The sequence below is a fragment of the Xenopus laevis genome, chromosome 1S, assembly GCF_017654675.1.
Source record: "Xenopus laevis strain J_2021 chromosome 1S, Xenopus_laevis_v10.1, whole genome shotgun sequence".
NCBI classification, from domain to species: domain Eukaryota; kingdom Metazoa; phylum Chordata; class Amphibia; order Anura; family Pipidae; genus Xenopus; species Xenopus laevis.
This window is the reverse complement of record NC_054372.1, coordinates 177,535,770-177,560,954: the sequence shown is the minus strand read 5'-3', so window position 1 is coordinate 177,560,954 and position 25,185 is coordinate 177,535,770. Positions and strand designations below refer to the sequence as shown.

The 25,185-nt window shown below is 38.7% G+C and overlaps 1 protein-coding gene across 5 annotated transcripts in view; it reads left to right on the top strand.

The window, feature by feature from the left end:
• Positions 1–25,185, top strand: part of kif2a.S (kinesin heavy chain member 2A S homeolog) — a 57,759-nt gene that overhangs the window by 9,977 nt on the left and 22,597 nt on the right. For 3 of the 5 annotated variants that reach the window (XM_018241530.2, XM_018241532.2, NM_001092227.1), the window contains 10 exon segments: positions 9,462–9,581; positions 10,378–10,432; positions 13,008–13,079; positions 14,497–14,597; positions 16,008–16,103; positions 17,490–17,544; positions 19,441–19,603; positions 20,581–20,671; positions 22,677–22,740; positions 24,325–24,416. In XM_018241530.2, coding sequence (XP_018097019.1) covers positions 9,462–9,581; positions 10,378–10,432; positions 13,008–13,079; positions 14,497–14,597; positions 16,008–16,103; positions 17,490–17,544; positions 19,441–19,603; positions 20,581–20,671; positions 22,677–22,740; positions 24,325–24,416 — 909 coding nt within the window. 5 annotated transcript variants of the gene reach the window in all.

The following is a 25,185-nucleotide window of genomic DNA, read 5'->3' as shown; positions in this document are numbered from 1 at the left end:
TTCCTTCTCAATGTAACTGAATGTGTCTCAGTGGAACATGGGTTTTTACTATTGAGTGTTGTTCTTAGATCTACCAGGCAGCTGTTATCTTGTGTTAGGGAGCTGTTATCTGGTTACCTTCCCATTGTTCTTTTGTTTGGCTGCTGGGGGGGAAAAGGGATGGGGGTGATATCACTCAAACTTGCAGTACAGCAGTAAAGAGTGATTGAAGTTTATTAGAGCACAAGTCACATGACTTGGGGCAGCTGGGAAATTGACAATATGTCTAGCCCCATGTCAGATTTCAAAATTGAATATAAAAAAAATCTGTTTGCTCTTTTGAGAAATGGATTTCAGTGTAGAATTCTGCTGGATCAGCACTATTAACTGATTCATTTTGAAAAAAATTTTTTTCCCATGACCCCATGACAGTATCCCTTTAACATAAGTTAACAGCTCCCTGGTAGATCTCAGAACAGCACTTAATAGTAAAATCCAGGTCCCACTGCAGTTACATTGGGTAGGAGAAACAGCCTGCCTGAACGCAGTTCCATCCTAAAGTGCTGGCTCTTTCTGAAAGCACATGACCAGGCAAAATAGCCTGAGATGCACCTACACACCAATATTACAACTAAAAAAAAAAAATATTTGCTGGTTCAGGAATTACATTTTAAAATTGTAGAGTGAATTATTTGTAGTGTAATTTAGAAATTAAAACATCGTAAAAATCATGACAGAATCACTTTAATTGGTGTCTGGTTGCTGGGCTCATTGATTACAGAAACCCAAATACTAACAGTGAGACTAGGTTTTCAATGTTGTTCTGTGTTATTGGATATGCTAATCTTTCTATTCAAGCTTTTATGGTTTGTCTGTTAGTCAGACGACTGTACTGTATGTTTGCTACAGCCAGTGATTCTATCAACCAGATGCCAAACGTAGAGCAAAAAGTAAAAAATTCACAGAAACTTAAAAGATAACCACTGAAGACCTATTGCAGTTCTCTGCTATATGGTTCTTATGCTATATGGTTGAAAGTATCCAGGGCCAGGCACTACTTTAGAAATGGCGGCATGGACTGTATTCCAAATCTCAAACCCAATGTAAGGTTTGTTGCTGGGCGAACACTGATTTTGGGGCTGTTTTTTGGTGATGCCAGTTTACTTTGTGGCCAATGGAAGGACTTTACCTCCTCCAAGCCCATTATGCTCACGCCAGTACATGAATCAATTTTGGCTACGGAGACTGCAAGTCAGATCTGATCTCTAACATCAGTAATTGTTTTGTGGTTGAATGGTAGCAAATTCTACCAACAATATTCCAACATGTTATAGAAAGCCTTCCTAGAAGCTTAGACTCTGTTCAAGCAAAATGGGAACGGCTTCATATTAATATCCTTTGTTTAGAAATGTGCTGATGATAGAATAGTTTTGGCCATGCAGTGCATATAGATTCGTAAGCTTTTATTGATTTTCAAGAATGGCTTCATTACATGTGTTCCTAGGAAATGATTAGATGGATATAATCAGTCGTTAAGTCACAGTTGTCAGATTGGTTATTTCTTTTACCCAGTTGCTGTTTCTGCTTTTCTTGCGATAAATGACCAAACCTTCTATTTTTAAGGCCCAGTAACACCAAAAAATGGAATGTGACTTGGCATGATATATAGGTATGAGATCCATTATCCGGAAATCATTATCAAGGAAGTTCTAAATTATGGAAAGCCCATCTCCCATAAACTCCATTATAATTTAATCCAAATGTTTAAAAATAAGTTCATTTTGCACTTTAATAATAAAACTGTACCTTGTACTTGATCCAAACTAAGATATAATTAATCCTTATTGGAAGCAAAATCAGCCTATTGGGGTTATTTAATGTTTGCATGATTTTCTTGTAGATTTAAGGTATGAAGTTTCAAATTATGGAAAGATCCATTATCTGAAAACCCCCAGGTCCCAAGCATTCTGGATAACGGGCCCCATACCTGTACTGTATTTTTCTCGTGCATGTGTAAAATCTGAACTACACGGTGCGCGTCCTTCCGATTTGAGGTAATGAGAGGAAGCGCAGGCGTCATGTGGGATGCGCTGAATAATGTAAATGTTGCAAATGTTGCATCCACAAACCGATTTCTTCCGACACGACTGTCGGATGAAGACGTAATGCGCAGTGTTGGCATCCGATAGTCGTGTTGGATGAAATCAGTTTGTAGATGCGACATTTGTTTTACTTACATTAGATTTGGTGTATCCAACGTGACACCTGAGCTTCCTCTCAGGTCAGATCGGAAGTACGCGCATCGTGTACTTCAGCCCTAATTGTAGAATGTTTATCAGCTGTGATGTGCTCAGCCAATCACTATCTGCTGTCTAAACAATACTGATCTATTGGGTTCAATAGAGCCATAGACGAGCTTCTCCCAAAATGTCTGGCTGCAAAACTAAAGGTGTTTTCAAAAAAAGATTATGCTTTAACGAAATATTGCAAACTTAATGAATGTTCTTTCTATGTGGTTTGGGGCAATTTCATTTAAAAGTTATTTGCCCCTTAGAGTAAAGACACATTGGGTGTTGTGTAATATAAGACCCTAAGAGGTTTATTTAATAAAAATGCATTACGTTTGCCCAGGAACAGTAACCCATAGCAACCAGCAGGTAGCATTTACTGGTCACCGGTTTAAAAGCAAACATCTTCTTGGTTGCTATGGGTTACTGCTACTGGCAAACTTGGTGCCTTTTATTACATTTGGGGGTAAGTTTAACCAGGAGCAGTAACCCATAGCAACCAATCAAGTAGGATTTACTGGTCATTTATGATTCACTTGTAGGCTGGCACAGAATCTGGATCTCACTCCAAAATATGATGCAAATACAAATTGTTTTATTACGCAAACAGGAACACCTCAGGGTGGCCTTACGCGTTTCGTGCCTTGTGGGCACTTAGTCATAGGCTAGGGATAGAGAAGTGTTTCAGAGAAGTGTTTTGGACAGCCAATCAGAATGCTTAATACATAAATGATTAATTTGTCCAAGAGAAATAAGATACATAGGATTTACAGATTAAAAATACATATTATAGAAAAAAACACATGTATTAGCACCATGGAAAAATGCATTTTGCAATAAAGATTTGTAAATTTGGATTTTAATAAATAAGGCCCAAAATGTTAGCCTAAGGATCTCTCAACTGGTGTGCATGGGGTCCTAACATCTGTGCAGGTGTTGCAATGGACAGCATGCAGCAAACTTAGGTAGAAATGAGCCCTATGCTTAAAGGGATTCTGTTATGTTTTTATTTCTAAATTACACTGCAAATAATTCACTCTACAATATAAAATTTCATGCCTGAACCAGCAAGTGTATTTTTGTAATATTAGTGTGTAGGCGCCATCTCAGGTAATTTTGTCTGGTCATGTGCTTTTAGAAAGCGCCAGCACTTTAAGATGGAACTGCTTTCTGGCAGGCTGTTGTTTCTCCTACTCAATGTGACTGAATTTTTCTCAGTGGGATGTGGATTTTTACTATTGAGTGACGTTCTTAGATCTACCAGGGAGCTGTTATCTGGTTATCTTCCCATTGTTCTGCTGATGGGCTGCTGGGGGGGGGGTGAAATCACTCCAACTTGCAGTACAACAGTAAAGAGTGACTGAAGTTTATCAGAGCAAAAGTCACATGACTGGGAACAGCTAGGAAACTGACAATATGTCTAGCCCCTTGTCAGATTTCAAAATGAAATGAAAAAAAAAAAATCTGTTTGCTCTTTTGAGAAAGGGATTTCAGTGCAGAATTTTGCTGGAAAAAATATGTTTTCCAATGACAGGATCCCTTTAAGTTGCAGGACCCATGGCAGTTTAAGGTGCAGGACATTGTGTTTCCCTTAAACAACTTATCACATTGTGGCAATTTTTATTTTTGCACTTTTTGATTCAGTGTGAGCAGACAGTAATGCTTTTCAGCCCATTAATGCAAATTGTTTTCAGACTGAAAAGCATTCACACCTGTGCTTGCCTAAGAAATGATCACAGATGCCGTGTGTGGCATAAGCCATAACCTTTTTTTTTTCTCCTGGAGCCCAGCTTTACTTATGTAAACCCCAATATTGGTTTATAATGAACTATTTGCTTAACTTTCAACTGCTACTTTCTATTGCAAGAATATGTTGTCGATGTAATGGTAATAATAAGGGTAGATTATACAGGTATGGGATCAGTTATCCATAAACCCATTATCCAGAAATTACAAAAAGGCCATCTCCCATAGACTTCATTTTATCCAAATAATCCAAATTTTGTAAAATGATCTTCTTTTTTCTCTGTAATAATAAAACGGTTGCTTGTACTTGATCCAAACTAAGATATACTGAATCATTATTGGAATGAAAACCAGCCTTTTGGGTTTAATTAATGTTGAAGTGCTTTTCTAGTAGATTTAAGGTATGAAGATCCAAATTACGGAAAGATCCCTTATCCTGAAAACCCCAGGCCCGAGCATTCTGGTTAACAGGTCCCATATCTGTACTAGGCTATATACTGTACAAATAACTGTACAAACTGTGATTGTGGCTGAAAGCAGTCATACATTGGCCACCCTGTGTGCTACTCCACTGATTGGTTGGATTGAGTTCAAGGGCCCTTCCCCTTTACACCAGCCTTTCTATTGTTCTCATCCTCCAGGTAGAGGCCAAACAGCAGGAAGTGAACATGAGCTGCCACTTTATACTTCCTCATCTGCTGATGCCTCAGGCACTGGCCGACAAATGATTCTTGTTCTTTCACCCTTTAGGCTAGGGCCACACGGCGCGATTTTGCCGCGATTCTGCGCTGGGCGAGTTGCGAGTCGCTGCGGTTTTTAAGCCGAAATAGCTTTGTTAACTTTGGCGCTGGCGTCAATGCAAATCGCGGCGAAATCGCTGCGCTAATTCACACGCGGCGATTCGTTTTCTATTGTCGCCCGAAGTTGCCTCGCTGGGCGTTTCCGCGCGACAATAGAAAACGAATCGCCGCGTGTGAATTAGCGCAGCGATTTTGCCACGATTTGCATTGACGCCAGCGCCAAAGTTAACAAAGCTATTTCGGCTTAAAAACCGCAGCGACTCTCAACTCGCAACTCGCCCAGCGCAGAATCGCGGCGAAATCGCGCCGTGTGGCCCTACCCTTATCTTTATTCCTTTAGTACTTAAATCCTCTTCCTGAGATTTTCTACTTCCTAAAACTCTCTGTGGTGTTATTGCTCACATCCTGTATTGCAACAGACTCTTTGAATTTTTGATTACATTTTGAATGTTTATTATTTTAGCGCAATGAAGCGTATATAAAATTTTCATATTTGTGAAAGATCTCCTTTAAAGGAGAACTAAAGCTTAATGAAAGAATTAGGGCAGAAATGTTGTACATTGTGTTTTGTGCTTCTGTACCAGCCCAAGGCAACCACAGCCCTTTAGCAGTAAAGATCTGTGTCTCCAAAGATGCCCCAGTAGCTCCCCATCTTCTTTTCTGCTGATTCACTGCACATGCCCTATGCTGCTGTCACTTACTGAGCTTAGGGACCCACTCATAATATACAGTACACATAGAATAGAAATGTCACAATATAAGGCTGATTAATACAGATAATTAGTACATGGCAGCACAGAAACCAGAGCAACTAACATCAGAATTTAATAATCAGCCCTGTAGCATCAGCTTATATTACAGACCAACCTCATTTTCTGCTTGATAATTAGTGACGAGCCCTAAGCTTAGCTTCTCAACAGCTGCTCAGAGCCCACTGAGCATGTGAGTGTCACAGACACTTTCCAAGATGGTGACCCCCTGTGACAAGTTTGAAGTCCTGGATCATTGCTGCTATTGACAAGCTGAAACTTTAGGCTGGTGCAATAAGTTCAGTATGTAAATTATGGCATTTTTACCCATATTCATGTTTAGGGTTTAGTTCTCCTTTAAAGGGCATCAGTCACAGACATTTGGTTTTTCCCAGCAGAGGTACAGGCTAACAAAGCCTGCTATTCAAATGGAAGAAACTGGTATTCTTTCAGATATCCACTCTGTGGGCAAAGTGCAGTTTGGACATGATTGGGCAGATCAGTGCAGCCTTTGTATGTCAAGCTTGGCTGGTAATACACACCAGATAGGCTCATCATTAGGCCTGAATTTCTATTTTGACGAATTGAGTAGGCTTTGATTGCCTTAGAGATCTGCCAAACCAGTCATTTTCGGTGTTAGAAGCATAAACACACGGTCATGAAGTCCTGCCGGCAATTGTACACATTATGTGTCTGGCTAACTGTAAGCTAATCATAATGAATGCTATAGACAAAAAGAAGCGGCCGGCTCCAATCTCTTCTGGACTAATTTTTTTATATGTATAGAGCAAAACCACTTTTAAAGGAGAAGGAAAGCCAAAAAAATACTTAAGCTCTAAGTGTTGCCAATAAATAGTATATATATTTACCAGCAAGCATTCCCTCATTAGTTTTGCCCTTAATCTTTTTGCTGCAATTTATTTTTTAAAAAGTTAAAACATGTATTAAAAAGCATACCCTTGTTTCTGTCCAGAAAAACGTCTGGATAGGGCACACGCATGCGCAATAGTTTCCAGCCGTGCCGTGCTCATGCGCACAAGAATCTTTTATAGCGATGACTATGCTCCCCCTGCCTCATAAATTACAAGATGACCTTCTGCCCCGCCTCATTAATTACAAGCACCAATAGCCCGTGCAGCTTCTCCGTTGCTAAAAAAACTATCTTTGAAGCTCCTGCGCTCGCTCTGCTTTTAATTTACAGTCTGTCAGCGAGTGCAGGAGCTGAGGAGGGGAGCTTAAAAGAAGGCAGCCAGCTATCCGGTCTGTCTGTGAGGTCTGTAGTCACTTGTGGGTCACGCAGGGGGCGCATGTGCAGTAAAGGGCGGAAGTGATGCTCATTTTGAAAATGGCGGCGCCAAATGTTCACAGAGCCGAAAGTTCACAACGCAGGTGCACAAAAACTGCAGGGATAAAGGAGTTCTTAATGTGGCGTTTCAGAAGGGGGCCTGATGGCAAACCTTATGATGTAGGTGTCATTTTTTTTGTTTCCTTCTCCTTTAAACTTGCGGGTAAAAACCCCATTAATTGCTCAAATAATTAAATAATTATATCAATATAGACCACTGGGCAATCCTTACCAAGCGGAAATTTCTGACCTGGGTGTCCAAACCCCAGGCCCGTCACTCGAATTGCTTTAAATGGTAGAGAACAGTCAAGGAGCTTTTCACTCACCAAGTTAGCTGAATGGCCCGGGTGCCGTGCCCCGAACCCGTAGCTTAGGCAAAATAAATCTTCACAATAAATCTGCACGCACTCCTGCAACCATGGCCATGGAGGTTAAAAATTTAACTTTATTCCATATTAGTTAAAAGGTATGCGTCCTAACGCATACGCATACCTTTTAACTAATATGGAATAAAGTTACATTTTTAACCTCCATGGCCATGGTTGCAGGAGTGCGTGCAGATTTATTTTGAAGAATCATAATGAATGGTATTGTCCATTTTCTGAAGTACTGGCTGACTAAACTAAAGTCACACATACAGGTATGGGATCTATTATCCAGAACGCTCGAGACTTGGTGTTTTCTGTATCGGGTCTCTGAGGAAGTGCGTAGATATGAAACGCGTCAGACCTCAGACGCTGGATTCTTTTAATCGGATGTTAAAATAAAATTGTACCTTTTGTCCATAATCCGTGAGTGTGCGATTCTTCTAAGACACCGGAGTGCGCTGCTGCAAAGTGTGGTTTTCCGTGTAGTGGATCTTTCCTTAATTATTGATCTTCAAGTCCCCTATAAAATCATTTAATCATTAAATAAATCCAATAGGCTGGTTTTGCTTCCAATAAGGAATAATTACGCGTTTCATATCATTCAGATACTTAATCATAGGCCTATGATTAAGTATCTGAATGATATGAAACACGCAAGCCTTGTGTACCGAAATAAACTACTTATGATTTGAGTTTGCCTGGAGGATTGGTCTTTGGAAGTGCCTGCTCTTTTTTCTCTACACAGCGCTATTAACTGATGCGTTTCTCATGAATCAATATTTAAGTAATATTTTCCATGGAACAGAATGCTAACAATGCTTTTATGAATGAAGATCATAATGTGAAATCATGACTAAGTAGACCTCGCATTAGTAAAGTATGGGCACTCCTGGGTTAGGGAGTTATAGGGCTTAGGCCCTACTCGCAGTGATGTTATCTTACGAAAAAAGGTTTCCTACTATTTTCTGTGGGTGAATGATGGGAGACAACGTTTGGATATCTTTAATTTCTCTGACATTTGAAGGCACCTGAACATTGGCAAAGTGTAAATGCTGAAAAGTTGCGGGAAAGACCACTTAAAGGAAAACTTAATCCCGCAAGCAATGTAGATTTCTATAAAAAGATGTTGTATAAAACAGCTCATATGTAAAACCCTGCTTCATGTAAACAAACCATTTTCATAATATATTTTTTGTTAGTAGAATGTGCCATTGGGTAATGATAAATAGAAAACTTCAATTTTAAAAAAAACAAGGGTCGCCCCCTGGGATTCACGGTGCACACAAACATACCAAACAAACTATACATGTTAGGTCACATAAGCTAATAAACAGACAGAGTTCTGACTTTTGCTTCCACACTTCTTCCTGTTAGAGCTGCAGTATTTCTGGTCAGGTGATCTCTGAGACAGCACACAGACCATCACAAAATAGTGGCTCAAGGCAAGAGATGTAAAAGGACAATATTTACTTAAATGTATATTCCAGTTTGATAAGATTCTTTAACTTGCCACTTCATATGATATAAACTATCTGTTACTCAAGTATTCATTTTGGGATATAGTTTTCCTTTAAGAGACGTTAGTTGAAATCTTTGGTTATTCTCTGTAGGCTCCAGTGAGTAACTTGATCATTATGTGTGTGTCTTATTTGCACACAACCAGCACTATGGGAAACATATGTGAAAATAACCCTGTATAAATTAATCTTTTGATTTAATTTAGGGATACACAATCCAGGATTCGGCCAGGATTCTGCATTTTTTCAGCCGGATTCGGCCATATCCTTCTGCCCGGCCGAACCAAATCCGAATTCCAATTTGCATATGCAAATTAGGGGTGGGGAGGGAAATTGCGTGACTTTTTGTCACAAAACAAGGAGGTAAAAATGGTTTCCCCGTCCCACCCTTAATTTGCATTTGCAAATTAGGATTTGAATTTGGTTCAGTATTTGGCCAAATCGTTCGCAAAGGATTCAGGGGTTCTGCCGAATTCAAAATAGTGGTTTTGGTGCATCCCTAATTTAATCTAAAAATTCTTGTTATATGTTTCAATTTTACATTTCTGAACAAAAATTAACATGTTAACAGGTAATTCACATGGCAAAAGGTGTAGGGTATAATTCCTTTGTTTTTTTATTTTTTTTTATGGCTTGAATCATTTCTGATGCACTTTTTTTGGTATACAGATTGACCTGGAAAGTATATTTTCACTTAATCCTGACTTGGCTCCTGATGAAGAAATTGACCCCGGGCCTGAGATACCACCCCCTCCTACACCTACAACTAAAGTAAACAAAATTGTAAAGGTTGGTATAAGGCAAAACTAAGAGTGAGTTTATAATGACTGGGGGCAAGGGATGGATTTGGTCAATAAGCACTTGACAAGCTACTGTTCAAATGGGGGTTCTCTAGTTAATACAATCAAGTGCTCTCTGTCCGCTCTATCTCAACCCTCCCAAAAGACGGCTTACTTGGGGTACAACTGTAAATTAAGGCTATGTTAAAGGAGAAGGAAAGCTACAGAGGCCGTTTATTGCCAATAGATTGGCCACAATAGTGCAAGCTATAACACTATATTTATTCTGCTGAATGCTTTACCATATCTGGGTAAACAGCTCTAGAAACGCTCTCTGTTGTTAAGGATACAACTGCCATATTAGCTTGTTTTGACATCACAGCCTGAGTCTCTCCCTGCTCACTCATAGCTCTGGACTCAGATTACAGCAGGGAGGGGAGGAGGGAGGGGGGGGGAGAGGAGCAAACTGAGCATGCCCAAGCCCAAGCCCTGGAAGTTTAAGCTGAAAACAGGAAGTCTGATACAGAAGCCCATGTGTACACAATAGAAGGAAAGAAAGGTGGTGTTCATTTTGACAGAGGACTTGGAGCAGCATTACTTTGAGGGTTTACTGGTATATAGACCTTTCTGATCAAGCTTACTTCATTGCAGCCTTTCCTTCTCCTTTAATGCTTGTGCTGTATCTCAATTTGATGGTCAGACTTGTACTGGCAGCCTTTGTTTTTGATGACAAAAATCTGACCTATTATCCTGTAGGGGCTAGTTGGGTGTAAATATGTTTCATATGAATGTACTTTTCACTATAGAATCGACGGACTGTGCCTCCAGTTAAGAACGAAACACCTGCAAGGGATAATAGAGGTAAGAGGAGAACCTACTGGCCAGCTCATGAGTAATCTGGATAGAGGTCTGATCAAAATGCCTCACTGTAGGCCAATTCCCATAGACTGTAGCCGGTAGCACTATTGGCTATATCTGTTAAGAATTACAATGCAATTACAATTTTGGTATGATGGACTGATATATTCTGAGACAATTTGCAATTGGTTATAATTTTTTATCATTTGTGGTTTTTGAGTTATTTAGCTTTTTATTCAGCAGCTCCAGTTTTCAGTTTCAGCAGTTTGGTCGCTAGGGTCCAAATTACCCTATCAACCATGCATTGATTTGAATAGGAGACTGGAATATGAATAGGAGGGAGAAGGAGGAGTAATACAGTGTAGCAATAACTATACATTTTTAGCTTTACAAAGCATTTGATTTTTTAGATTGGATCAGTGACCCCATCTAAAAGCTGAAAAGAGTCAGAAGAAAGCAAATCATTCAAAAACTAATAAATAAATGAAGACCAATTGAAAATTTGCTTAGAATCAACCATTCTTGAAAGTTATAACATAATAAAACTAAAAGATGAACCACCCCTTTAATATGCAAGCGTTTTCCCAAATAACAATCCAGTATTATCTGTGTTACTTTAAAATTCCACATTTTAAAATGACCTTGCTGCACTTGTATTTTTAATTTTTCGATGGAATTAAACCATTAAATTCTTATAACAAAGCAGCATATTACCTTTTGTTCTACTGTAGTCTATGCCCAGCGTTGTTTATATAACTACACAAGAATGCACATTTATTTAGGGATGGCAGTGACTATTTTCAGAGCTGTCACAAAGAATCTGCATAATGATTTTTACGAATGTGTATAAGCTAGCAAGATTTTCTTTTCAGTAACACATTGGGATACATTCTTGATATTGCAGTAAACATTTGATTCAGCCTGGCACTGTGATCTGTTCAACTACATTATATACTGGATTTAACTACAGGTATGGGATCCATTATCTGGAAACCCATTATCCAGAAAGCACCGAATTATGCAAAGGCCGTCTCCCATAGACTCAATTTTATCCAAATAATTCACATTTTTTATAATTATTTCCCCTTTCTCTGTAATAATAAAACAGTACCTTGTATTTGATTCAATCTAATATATAATGAATATGAAGCAAACCCAGACTATTGAGTTTATTTAATGTAGGGATGCACCGAATCCAGGATTCGGATTCGGCCGAATCCTTCTGCCCGGTCGAACCGAATCCGAACCCTAATTTACATATGCAAATTAGGGGCGGGAGGGAAATTGCATGACTTTTTGTCACAAAACAAGTAAAATGTTTTCCCCTTCATATGCAAATTAGGGTTCGGTTCGGTATTCGGCCGAATCCTTCACCAAGTATTCGGGGGTTCGGCCGAATCCAAAATAGTGGATTTGGTGCATCCCTAATTTAATGATTACATTATTTTTTAGTAGACTTAAGGGGGCAAATTCACTAAGCGCCGAACGCTAGCGCTAATTCGCTAGCGTTTGGCATTTTCGTTACTGCGCAAATTCACTAACGAACGTTGGCGTAGTTTCACTAGTGTTACTTCGCACCCTTACGCCTGGCGAATTTTCGCTAGCGACGTAACTACGCAAATTCACTAACTTGCGCAGGGTACTGAACGCTACCTTTTACGCTAGACTTCCTTCGCCACCTCAGACATGGCGAAGCGCAATAGAGTAGATAGGGATTGTTTCAAAAAAAGTCAAAAATTTTTCTAAGTCCCAAAAAACGCTGGCGTGTTTTCTACATTATGGGTGATAGGCTGAAAAAGATCGAAATTTTTTTAGGGGCTCCCCTCCTTCCCCCCTACATTTCCTGACTCATGGCAACTTACCTAGACAGTGGGCACATGTGTAGGGCAAAATAAAATTTTTATTTGATGATTTGAAGGTTTTCTAGCCATTTGTAGTGCTGATACGTATTCCTCCATTGAAATTTGAATTTAGCGCCGTATGCAAATTAGCCTTCGCTAGCGTAACTTCGCTTTACATAGCGAATCAACGCTAGCGCAACTTCGCAAACTTACGCTACCCCTGAGCGCAACTTCGGATTTTAGTGAATTTGCGGAGCGCTGGCGAAACTACGCCTGGCGAACTTCGAATCTTAGTGAATTTGCCCCAAGGTATGAAGATCCAAATGAAGAAAAAATACGTCGTCCGGAAAACCCCTGGTCTCGAACTTTCTGGATAACAGGTCCTATACCTATAGTACATAGCCAGTTACTTAAAAAGCATGAATCATGGAAGGGAGAATCACCGACTGCCCTACATTTGTGCTTCACTGATAATTGTAACAGTAATCACTGCCCTGGCAGAGAATTAGCAACCTAATGACAGCCATTCATTTATATATCGGCATGTCTGCAATTAAAGAGACATCTGCTCAGTTCCAAAAATACTACTGTATGGTGTGTATGTAAATTATTTTTTGATTTCTACTTAACTCACTGATCATTAATAGTTTAAGCCATTTTTTTTTCTAAAGAAAACCGCATTAGTCAACTTCCTTTTTTTGTAAATGAAAAAGTGTGTTGTGATGTTTGTGTTGCAGTTGCAGCAGTCGGTTCAGCCCGTGTACGACCAAGCCAGCCCATTGAACAGTCAGCCTCCGCACAGCAGAATGGTAGTGTTTCAGATATATCTCCAGATCAGCCTGGAAAAAAGGACTTTGGCCCTCCTTGTATGTAAACCTATGTCTAGGATTGCTTCATGTTATGTGTACAATCTCATGATCACATTGAATTAATTCCAAACGGCCATTCTCACTAGTCACAGTCTACTCGCTTTGGCAAGTGATATTCTGCTAATCAGAATGTTGATTTGTTTTTATTGCAGCCATTAAAGGGGAATTATCGCAAAAATGAAAATGTTATATTCGCTTCAGCATACTGAAATAAGAAACTTTCTAAAAAAATTAATTTAAAATTCTGTACCGTTTCTGAAATAATCAAGTTTGTCTTTACTATACCTCTCTCAGCATCTGTTTCTCTTCATTTTCTCTTCATGCAGCAGTTGGGTGTCAGATATTCATTGACAGTTACATCAAATATATCTTATAGGGGGGGCTCCTTTTGCCTAGAAGATGTATTAGAGCTCACTATTAAAATCACCAGACGACATGTTTCTCTACATGCAGAATTTGTGCAAAAGGCAGTTATTTTGTTTGTACTGGAATCCGTTATTTGAGTGAGCTCTAATACATCTTCAAGGAAAGGAAGCCCCCCTATAAGATATATTGGGCCTAACTGTCAATGAATATCTGACATCCAACTCCTGCATGAAGACAGAATGAAGAGAAACAGATGCTGAGAGAGGAATAGTGAATATAAACTTGATTATTTCAGAAACGATACCGAATATTTAATTGATTGTATCTAGAAAGTTTCTTATTTCAGTACGAGGAAGCTTATATTAAATTTTCATTTTCGCGATAGTTCCCCTTTAAATGTACTGTAAGGCATGCTATCATCGCAAGCTCACAAATCATTTAATCTCGCTCCAAGCTTCATTCTGTTTTTATCAGGGATGACAATAGCACTTTATTTTTTAAATATTGCACTGACGTTGATAAGGACTTCACTGATAGGATCATACTGTGACCCAAGGGGATTTAATCATGTTTTGCTCAGCCAATAGGAATGTTTCCAACACTGTTGGGGAGTTGGAAGCCACTACATTTATGCCACATATATTATTTAATATTATATAAAACTATATAATATTTTATTAGACTTTTCTGTTGATATTTTTTCAAGCACAGTAGTTGTCGTCAACCCAGAAAAAATATCTACATCTTGCATGTTAACTAGCTATATGCAAGAGTTTAAAAAGTGACTGTGCTGAATTATAGGTATTTCAATTAAAACCTAACGAGGGCTTATACGTTATTGATAATCCATCAACCCATTGTAGGATGAAAACTGAGCTTCATGCTTTTGTCTTGTTTTGATTATCTTGACAATTTTTGTGTTAGGGCAGCATTTATACAGAGTGCAGCAATGTTTTATTATCTTGACAATCTTGCATTTTTTTAACATAAGCACGAAGAAAATCTAACTGTGTGAAAGAGGTGGAAAAATTGCAAGAAAAGCGGGAGAGAAGACGGTTACAACAACAGGAGCTGCGAGAAAAAAAAGCACAGGTTTGTAATTTGGGTTTTCATCAGTTGCTCCCTTGTACATTTTATTTTTCTATCCTCTGAAATATCAAAAAAACACGGAGCACCAAGAGGGAGTAAATTAGTTTATAAAATTTCATCAAATTTTTTAATAATTCATCTTTAAACGAATCCAGTGCATCACATCATTGGACCATGGATCAAACGCTTTACACGTTTTGTGGCCACTTCCTCAGAAGAGATCACATGATCCATCTACACCAGAGAAAGTTAAATATCCCATAGCCCCACTCCTAAAAACATAAACCTTCTAACAGATAAGGTAGATTAAGCCATAGCATAAATATCCTTACATCCCAAAGATAAGATATTAAATTCATACTTGGTCCCATTAAAAATACATGTTACAGCCGAACCGCATCCGAATCCTAATTTGCATATGCAAATTAGGGGTGGGGAGGGAAATCACATGACTTTTTGTCACAAAACAAATGTTTTCCCCTTCCCAACCCTAATTTGCATATACAAATTAGGATTCGGATTTGGTTCGGTATTCAGCCAAATCTTTCGCAAAGGATTGGAGGTTCTGCCAAGTTTAGGCATGCTAGACAACATTATTGAAATTTCTGCAAGTGGATGTTTTTACTCCATTGCTGATTTTTGTGTCTCTTTGAGAAGATTCAGAGAAAAGGAAATTTTCTGATTAACCTGTGCTACGATATAAAATAAAAAAAAAAAAACAAATGTAAAAAATCTTGAGGCCCTGACATTCCTATGGTATGTGTTGTGCTTATATATGTTTTGAAAAACTCACATGAATTTGAAATTCAACCTTTGATTAATGTGCCTCTTAGGGGCATATTTATCAAGGGTTGAACTTTGAATTGAAAAAACTTCGAAATTTGAATTCAAAAAGACCAACAAAAATTATTTTTTTTTGGTCGAATAGGTCAGTTTTCGATCTAATAGGTCCGTATTTGTCCGAATTCGAATCGTAAGAATCGAAGGAATAGCGCATTCGATCTAATACCAAAAAAACGTAGATTTTTCAAAGTCCACCAATTGACTCCAAATAGGTTCTAGGAGGTCCCCCATAGGCTAAAACAGAAATTCTGCAGGTTTTAGATGGCGAGTGGTCGAGGTTGAATTTTTGAAGAGATCGTACATTATAAATTCGATAAATTCGATATTAGAGTTTTTCAATTTATTTCAAAATTGAATCAAATTTCGACTATTCCCTAGCCAAAGTACACAAAAAATAGTTTGAAATTAGATTTTTTTTTTCATTCAAAAATTCACCTCGACCGTTGATAATTCTGCCCCTTAGTGTCCGTACAATAAAAGAATTAATCTTACTTCTTGCCTCAGTGCTTTATCATAATTTGCATTCAGGATCATGTTTTCTATTCATGTCTTTTTCTTTTTAACTTGAAGGATGTTGATGCTACCTATCCAAATTATGAGATCATGTGTATGATAAAAGATTTCCGTGGAAGCTTGGATTATCGACCGTTAACCAATGCAGATACTGTAAGTTATGCTGTCCTTATGAAATAGCTGGGGTTTCTATTTTGTTGCCTTTTGCAGTACTTAAGTGGCCCTTATGGGAACTGACTTGTTTTGTAATTTTTTCAGTAGTGTATAGGCATCCAACTACCCATGTACTATGGATATTAGTGGGGTTTTCTGTCAGGCAGGTTTGAAATGTGACTTGACCTTGCACTGATGATGTTCTGGCTGGAGCAAAACCTGCAGGGTTGGGCTGGCACAACACTGTTTTAGCGGATTGCTCCAGCATTCCTGCTCTAGCTCTAATAGCAGATGATACACATATAGATTTATGATATGTATGACCACCTTTATCATTGCTTAGATTGGTGATATGTTCAGTTAGAAAGGGTCATTTAAAGGAGAAGGAAAGCTACTGAAGCAATTTATTGCCAATAGATTAGCCACAATAGTGCAAGCTTTAACTCTATATTTATTCTGTTGAATGTTTTACCATACCTGAGTAAACGGCTTTAGAAGCTCTGTTTGTTTAGGATAGCAGCTACCATATTCGTTTGTGACATCACTTCCTGCCTCAGTCTCTCCCTGCTCACTCATAGCTCTGGGCTCAGATTACAGCAGAGAAGGGAGGGGGGAGAGAGGAGCAAACTGAGCATGCCCAAGCCCTGCCCTAGAGGTTTAAGGTGAAAACAGGAAGTCTGATACAGAACTCATGTGTACTCAATAGAAGGAAAAAAATATGTTTCTTTTGACAGAGAACTCAGAGCAGCATTACTTTGAGGGGTTACTGGTGTATTTATATAGACCTTTCTGATAAAACTTACTTAATTTTAGCCTTTCCTGTAAGAATGCAGTGCAAAGTGCAATTTCTGCAAATCTCCATGTTTTCACCCACACTGCAATTTGTCCTAGAATTTCAGCAGCAGTGCTGGGCCCTGTGCTTCAAACCAGACGCAATTTATCCCTTCCATATTTGTACATCAAGTGCAATTGTGCCTAACATTGTGGGAATTGTATCAGAAAAGGCATTAGTGTGTGATCCTTTTAAGCGAGTCTACTACATCTGCGAACATAACCCACTAAGGAATTCCTGCAATTACTGTTTATAAGTTCAGGGTGCTGGTCGGTGCACTTATTTAGCAGAAGGGGCAGGGCATATGCAATGAACCTTAGCGTAGCTATACAGAAGAGCAAGGAGTATCTTTGGATTCAAGTACCTTTTAATGTATCACTTTCTTCAGTATAAAACCATTAGGGGCAGATGTTTTTATTGTGGCAACAGAAGGTCAGGTAACTGGCATTGCTTTTAGAATTGTGTTACATGTTCCTATTTTTTAGACCTAATGATGATTGTTACAGATATGAAGAAATGGAGCTGCTGAAATTACCTATTTGAATTTTTTGTAGATTGACGAACACCGAATATGCGTGTGCGTTCGAAAACGTCCACTTAACAAGAAAGGTTGAGTATCTTCCAAGTAACCAATGTTGGGTATTTAGCGTACATATTATAAATCCCAGTAATCCCACAATCTTTGTAATCTTAGAAAAGAGATGTCATTTTATATTCTTCTAATAGGGTGATGCTTTCATAGAATACAATTGCATTTATTATTACTGTATTTTAAATTATGCCTTGCCTCATTTTGCTTTTTCAGCAATTCAGTTTGACATACATTAAAGTGTAAAATTTTTTTCTTAGGACAAGGAAAGGCTAAACAGAATAAGGGTTGTAGGGAAAGGCATACCTAATTGCAGGATAACCGTGGAGTCAGTTAGCTGAAGCACAGCTCCTTTTAAAAGATCCTTAACTGATTTGTTTTCAAAAACCGCAAAGTATAGCAGTAACATTACCCAAAAAGCATTGCACTGGTCTCAAGTTCAAGACTGCTGTGCAATAGCTATTCTTTCATTATGCCACATCCGATGTTTCGCAAATGCGCTTTCGCCCCCTGGAGCTGAAGAACCAGCACAGCTATGCCCGCCCTCCTCGCACATGCGCAAATCAATGGAAAGAACACGCACAGTGACATGTTCCGTCTAAAAATGTCGGATGCAATATCCAAATGAAGAGAAATGCTACAGGGAGAAATGATTGCCGTTACAGAAGTTATTTTCACAAAAAAAAGTTAGGGATCCGGGAGCGGTTAATGCAACCATTTAAATTATTCACTTACTTAAAACTGACTTTCTTTGTCTTTTAACTAATATTATTGTTTACCAAATTTAAGTAAAAGGGAAGGTTTGCCTTCAGGCAATGTTTATCTTGCATACTTTAGTTGTACTTGTGAGCTCGTGTCCAGCAGAACCACCATGCAGTTTCCATGTATGCTGTTAATTGCATTCATTCCCCCCCTCCTTCTTTAGTTAAACTAAAGTAGTAGCTAGAAATGTTGTACATTATGTTTTGAGCTTCTGTACCAGCCCCATGAAACCACAGCCCTTTAGCAGTAAAGATCTGTTTCTCCAAAGATGCCCCAGTAGCTCCTCATCTTCTTTTCTGCTGATTCACTGCACATGCTCTGTGCTGCTGTCACTTACTGAGCTTAGGGACCCACTTACAATAAACATTACACACAGAATAGAAATGTCACAATATACTAAATATGGCTGATTAGTAATTAATACAGATAATTACTAAATAGCAGAACAGAAACCAGTGCAATTAGCATCAGAATTTAATAATCAGCCCTGTAACATCAGCTTATATTACAGTCTTTCCAAGATGGTGACCCCCTGTGACAAGTTTGAAGTCCTGGATCATTGCTGCTATTGACAAGCTGAAACTTTAGGCTGGTGCAATAAGTTCAGTATATAAAATATGGTATTTTTAGCCCTATTCATTTTTAGGGTTTAGTTCTCCTTTAACTGTTCTGAATCACCCCCTTAATTTCAATAGCTTTATTGTATGGACACTCGTTCATGTGGAGTAGAGGAACATTTACACTACTGCGCATGTCCAAGTCTGTGCTCCGAACATTTGGGAAAGATAAAATACATGGAGACACAGTGCTTTTTTCACAGTAGCACCAACTTGGGGAAAAACCTAAAATTTACCAAACATATTGGCACCACTCCCTGGTGAGAAAAGCTTCCTTATCAGAAGGGTTGGGGGTGATTTCTGACACTAGTCAAGTGACTGAAAGTGCCCTGTGTTCTAGGAACCCAAGACTAACAAAGCCAGTTTGAAATAAATAAGCTGTATACAAGATTGCATAGTGGAACTGCCATTATATCTGTATAAATAGATGTATAGCCTTTCATATAAACACTTTCATTATTTGTAGCAAGTGATTATTTACAAGCCTGTGCTCTCAATAAACTGTGTTAAAGATGTTTTGTTTGTTTTTTCCTCTAGAAACCACTATGAAAGACCTTGATGTAATTACAATACCCAGTAAAGATGTTGTAATGGTACATGAGCCGAAACAAAAAGTGGATCTCACTAGATTCTTAGAAAATCAAACCTTTCGTTTCGACTATGCATTTGATGAAACTGCCCCAAATGAGATGGTCTACAGGTAAGTGGTTTGTAAGATACACCTGACCATGCCCCTGTATATCAATTAATTACATTGGGACTGGATCCTCTGAATAACTTTTGTGTATGAATATATAAGCAAACAGGTATTCTTCAGGCAAATGCAAAGATACTAAAGCACATTAAAGGAATAGTAACACCAAAAAATAGCGTTTTAATTGAATGATAATATAATGTACTGGGAATATGGGTGTGTTTGTTCAGAAACACAACTATAGTTTATATAAACAATCTGCTGTGTAGCAATGGGGCAGCCATTCAAGCACAGGAGACACAGTAGATAACAGATACGTTCTGAAGAATCCCATTGTATACTACAGAGCTTATCTCTTATCTGCTGTGTATCCTGTGCCTTTTCCCCTTCTTCAGCTTTGAATGGCTGCCCCATGACTACACAGCAGCTTGTTTATATAAACTATAGTTGTCTTTCTGAAGCAAATACACCAGTTTTACCAGTGCAGTACAACAGTACATTATATTTTCATTACTTTAAAACACTTTTAATATTTGGTGTTACTCTTCCTTTAACTGTATTATTTGGAGGGATCAATTCAATAAAGCACACAACCACAATGTCTGTCTGGAGTGGTAGTGTGCTAACATTATTGGCATAAAACATCCTTGGGCTGTGCAAGTTTAGACTCTGGAATACTATTCTGATTTTAATTTAGAAGTTTTGGATTTATTGTGAGTAAATATTAATTAATCAAAGGCATTCTTGACTTTAGTGTGGCTCTTAATGCCTCCAGCCCTAGAGTTTCAGGAAGTTTCCCTTTTTGCATTTCATTGCAATGACATTGGAATTATATAAATGTGCCTCTAAGGACTCCAATGGAATGAGTATCCTGACAGATGGTTTTAATTCCAACCATTGCATAATATTAAACTATATGTGTGCATGTAAAGTACACCTTTCTCCAGTGTCTTCTTTTCAATGACTTTTCCATTTCTGTTCAGATTCACAGCTCGCCCACTGGTAGAAACAATCTTTGAAAGAGGAATGGCAACTTGTTTTGCATATGGGCAAACTGGCAGTGGAAAAACTCATGTATGTATCTGAATACTTGCGATCGTAAACTTGGTTAAAAATAAAAACATGATTTTAATATGATAAACAGTTAGGCCCATAAATCTTTGGACAGAGACAACTTTTTTTGTAATTTTGGTTCTGTACATTACCACAATGAATTTTAAATGAAACAACTCTTTAATTCAGTGGGTTGAACAAAAAGATTGTAAAAAAATTTGAGGAACTAAAGCCTTTTTTTAACACAATCACTTCATTTCAGGGGCTCAAAAGTAATTGGACAATTGACTCAAAGGTTATTTCATGGGCAGGTGTGGGCAATTCCTTCTTTATGTCATTATCAATGAAGCAGATAAAAGCCCTGAAGTTGATTTGAGGGGCGGGGGTGCTTGTATGTGGAAGTTTTTGCTGTGAACAGACAACATGTGGTCAAAGGAGCTCTCCATGCAAGTGAAACAAGACACCCGTAAGCTGCAAAAACAGAAAAAACCCATCCGAGAAATGGCTACAATATTAGGAGTGACAAAATCTACAGTTTGGTACATCCTGAGAAAGAAAGAAAGCACTGGTGAACTCAGCAATGCAAACAAACCTGGACGTCCATGGAAGACAACAGTGGTGGATGATCAAAGAATCATTTCCATGGTGAAGAGAAACCCCTTCACAACAGCCAAACAAGTGAACAACACTCTCCAGGAGGCAGGTGTATCGATATCAAAGTCTACCATAAAGAGAAGACTGCATGAAAGTAAATACAGAGGGTGCACTGCAAGGAACACGCCACTCATAAGCATCAAGAATAGAAAGGCTAGATTGGATTTTGCTAAAAAAACATCTAAAAAAGCCAGCACAGTTCTGGAAAACATTCTTTGGACAGGTGAAACCTCTACCAGAATGATGGCAAGAAAAAGGTATGGAGAAGGCGTGGGACAGCTCATGATCCAAAGCATACCACATCTCAATAATACATTTGGGAGGCAGTGTGATGGCTTGGGCGTGCATGGCTGCCAGTGGCACTGGGACACTAGTGTTTATCCATAATGTGACACAGGACAGAAGCAGCCGAATGAATTCTGACGTGTTCAGAGACACTGTCTGCTCAAATCCAGCTAAATGCAGTCAAACTGATTGGGAAGCGTTTCATAATGACCCAAAACATACAGCCAAAGCAACTCAGGAGTTTATCAAAGCAAAGAAGTGGAATATTCTTGAATGGCCAAGTCAGTCACCTGATCTGAACCCAATTGAGCTGCATTTCACTTGTTGAAGACTAAACTTCAGACAGAAACGCCCACAAACAGTAAGTGAAAGCCGCTGCAGTAAAGGCCTGGCAGAACATTAAAAAGGAGGAAACCCAGAATCTGGTGATGTCCATGAGTTCAAGACTTCAGGCTGTCATTGCCAGCAAAGGGGTTTCAAGTATTAGAAATGAACATTTTATTTTCAGTTTTTTAATTTGTCTCATTGCTTTTGAGACCCTGAAATGAAGTAATTGTGTTAAAAAAAAGCCTTTAGTTCCTCACATTTTTATGCAATCTTTTTGTTCAACCCACTGAATTAAAGCTGAAAGTCTTAAATTCAAATCTTTTAAGTCTTTTAATTTAAATTCATTGTGGTAATGTACAGAACCAAAATTATAAAAAATGTGTCTATGTCCAAAGATTCCTAACTGTATATTCACCAGTAATTTTGTCCACATTAGTACCATAACTAGAGTACAACAGCCTGCAAATGGGGGTGGGGCTGATAGTGGAAGGCCTAAGACTGAGCTTATCCTCTTGCTTTCACCCACACCAACCTCCTACCTACAGTTCAAACCACCAGCTTTAAAAGTTGCTCATCTGCACAGAAATGCTACTGAATGTAAAATGTAAGTTCTGTGGCATTTGCATAAGACATAGCTTTATGGATAAGTTGGTCTTCATTGTTTATTTTTTTTTTTCATTTAGTTTTGCCTTTCTGTTAAATCCTAGATTTGGTTAGTTTTATTTATAAAGTTCTTTTCTTCTTTCTGTTTCTCTGAAAGACTATGGGTGGTGACTTCTCTGGCAAGAACCAAGACTGTTCAAAGGGAATCTATGCGCTCGCAGGTAACTTTATTTTACTCCCTTTAGACCTTTAATTGTAGTACCACCAGTTCTAGTTATGTGCAGTAAGAGAGGCATACTCAATAGGCAAGCAACGACCCAGTGCCCTAATGAAGAAGAAGAAGAATTGTGAAATCAGCTAGACAAATGCTCTTGTGAATATTTGGCTCATAAGCTTAAGGACCGTACACCATCTATAACAATTCTGATGGCAGTTCTCACTTGGAATCTGACCATACACAAACGGATCCACTTGTTCGTGGGGTTATGAAGTGGATTTTTAAAAAATTTTTCAAGCCATGTGCTTAGCCAAGTCAAGCTAGTCTGTAGACCTGTCAGGAGAGGACCACATTAATGTACAAGGCTGTCCTTGTCTGAAGGATTTTCTTATTTTGCCGGGCCACTGGATGTGTCTATGTAGTCTTCTCCCAGCAGGCTGCACAGACCCATATTAGAATGATTGCTGGCCAGGCATAGAAGTTGGTCAGCCAGGATGTTAGGAGGACAAGCCAATCAGCTGCTTACTTGGTCTAGAAGGGTCAGCAGTTTTTATGACCTCGTCCATGGCCACCTTTATTATGCTTGGCAAACAAATGGCAAGTGGCTTATTGAGTACTGCATTGTGCAGTTATTTGTTAGTCATAATTCTATAGCGGTCTGTTGTTAAAGGGATACTGTCATGGGAAAAAAAAACATTTTTCTCAAAACACATCAGATAATAGTACTGCTCCAGCAGAATTCTGCACTGAAATGCATCTTTCAAAAGAACAAACAGATTTTTTTATATTCAATTTTGAAATCGGACATGGGACTAGACATATTGTCAGTTTCCCAGGTGCCTCTAGTCATGTGCTCTGATAAACTTCACTCTTTACTGCTTTACTGCAAGTTGGAGTGATATCACCCCCATCCCAGCAGCCAAACAAAAGAACAATGGGAAGGTAACCAGATAGCAGCTCCCTAACACAAGATAACAGCTACCTGGTAGATCTAAGAAGAGCACTAAATAGTAAAAGCCAAGTCCCACTGAGACTGATTCAGTTACATTAAGTAGGAGAAATAACAGCCTGCCAGAAAGTAGTTCCATCCTAAAGTGCAAGCACAAGTCACATGACTGGGGCAGCTGGGAATCTGACAATATGTCTAGCCCCATGTCAGATTTCAAAATTGAATATAAAAAAATCTGTTTGTTCTTTTAAAAAATGCATTTCAGTGCAGAATTCTGCTGGAGCAGTACTATTATCTGATGTGTTTTGAGAAAAATGTTTTTTTCCCCATGACAGTATCCCTTTAACAACAGACCGCTATAGAATTATGACTAACAAATAACTGCACAATGCATTACTCAATAAGCCACTTGCCATTTGTTTGCCAAGCATAATAAAGATGGCCATGGACGAGCTCATAAAAACTGCTGACCCTGTTTGCTCTTTTGAGAATTGGATTTCATTGCAGAAGTCTGCTGGGGCAACACTATTAACTCATGCGTTTTGAAAAAAACATGTTTTCCCATGACAGTATCCCTTTAACTGTTTTAGAATTACAAGCATTGGAAATTAATGGCTCATTTCTTTCCCCTTTTCCTAGCACGGGATGTTTTTCAAATGATAAAGAAGCCAAATTATAAAAAATTAGAACTTCAAGTTTACGCAACCTTTTTTGAAATTTACAGTGGTAAGGTAAGTCGTTATTCTGCCCGTATTCTATGGTTTGAGCAAGATGGTTTTATTTTAGCACAGGAGACTGTGGCCTATTATACTGTTTGACAGAAAAGAAAGTAGTTTGATGCTCACCAGAGTGCAAGGGAAATGAGATCAAACTTCTCTTTGATCATTGGCATGTTTTCTGCAACTTAAGTAACCTGATGTCTGTTTAAAGGAGAAAGAAAGGCAAAAATAAATACCTATTTACCTGTAATGTACACCCCAAGATCCTCAAATTCGCTAAGGTATCAAGCCACATAGTCCTTTCTAATCATGTAGATTCCATGTCCTTGTTACGATTGCTTATTTATTCAGGCAGGCGCCATCTTGGTAAGATAACGAAAGCTACCGTCGCCTCCTTTTCCTTATTGCGCATGTGCGGAAAAAGAAAATCTTAGGCGCTCATTAGGGAACAGCGCCAGCAGCTCAGTAGTGTGAACGATCATCAGAAACGCGCACAAAAGTAGGACCGCTCCTGTATGTATTTTCCACTGACCACCAATGAATATTTACAGGGGAGAATTTTACAGGGCGAATGTTTAATAAAGGGGCCACTGGCCACCAATGTATATTACAGGGTCAATGATGACATGCACATATTCATATTAGCCTGCGCATCATCATAAATAGGAGAAAGGCAGTGCACGCAGAACATGCGCAGTGGATGTAAATTATACCCTCAAGGCTGCCTCGGGCAGCAGGAAAGTAGAAGACTGTGTAAAGCGTGACGTCACCCAAGTCCCAC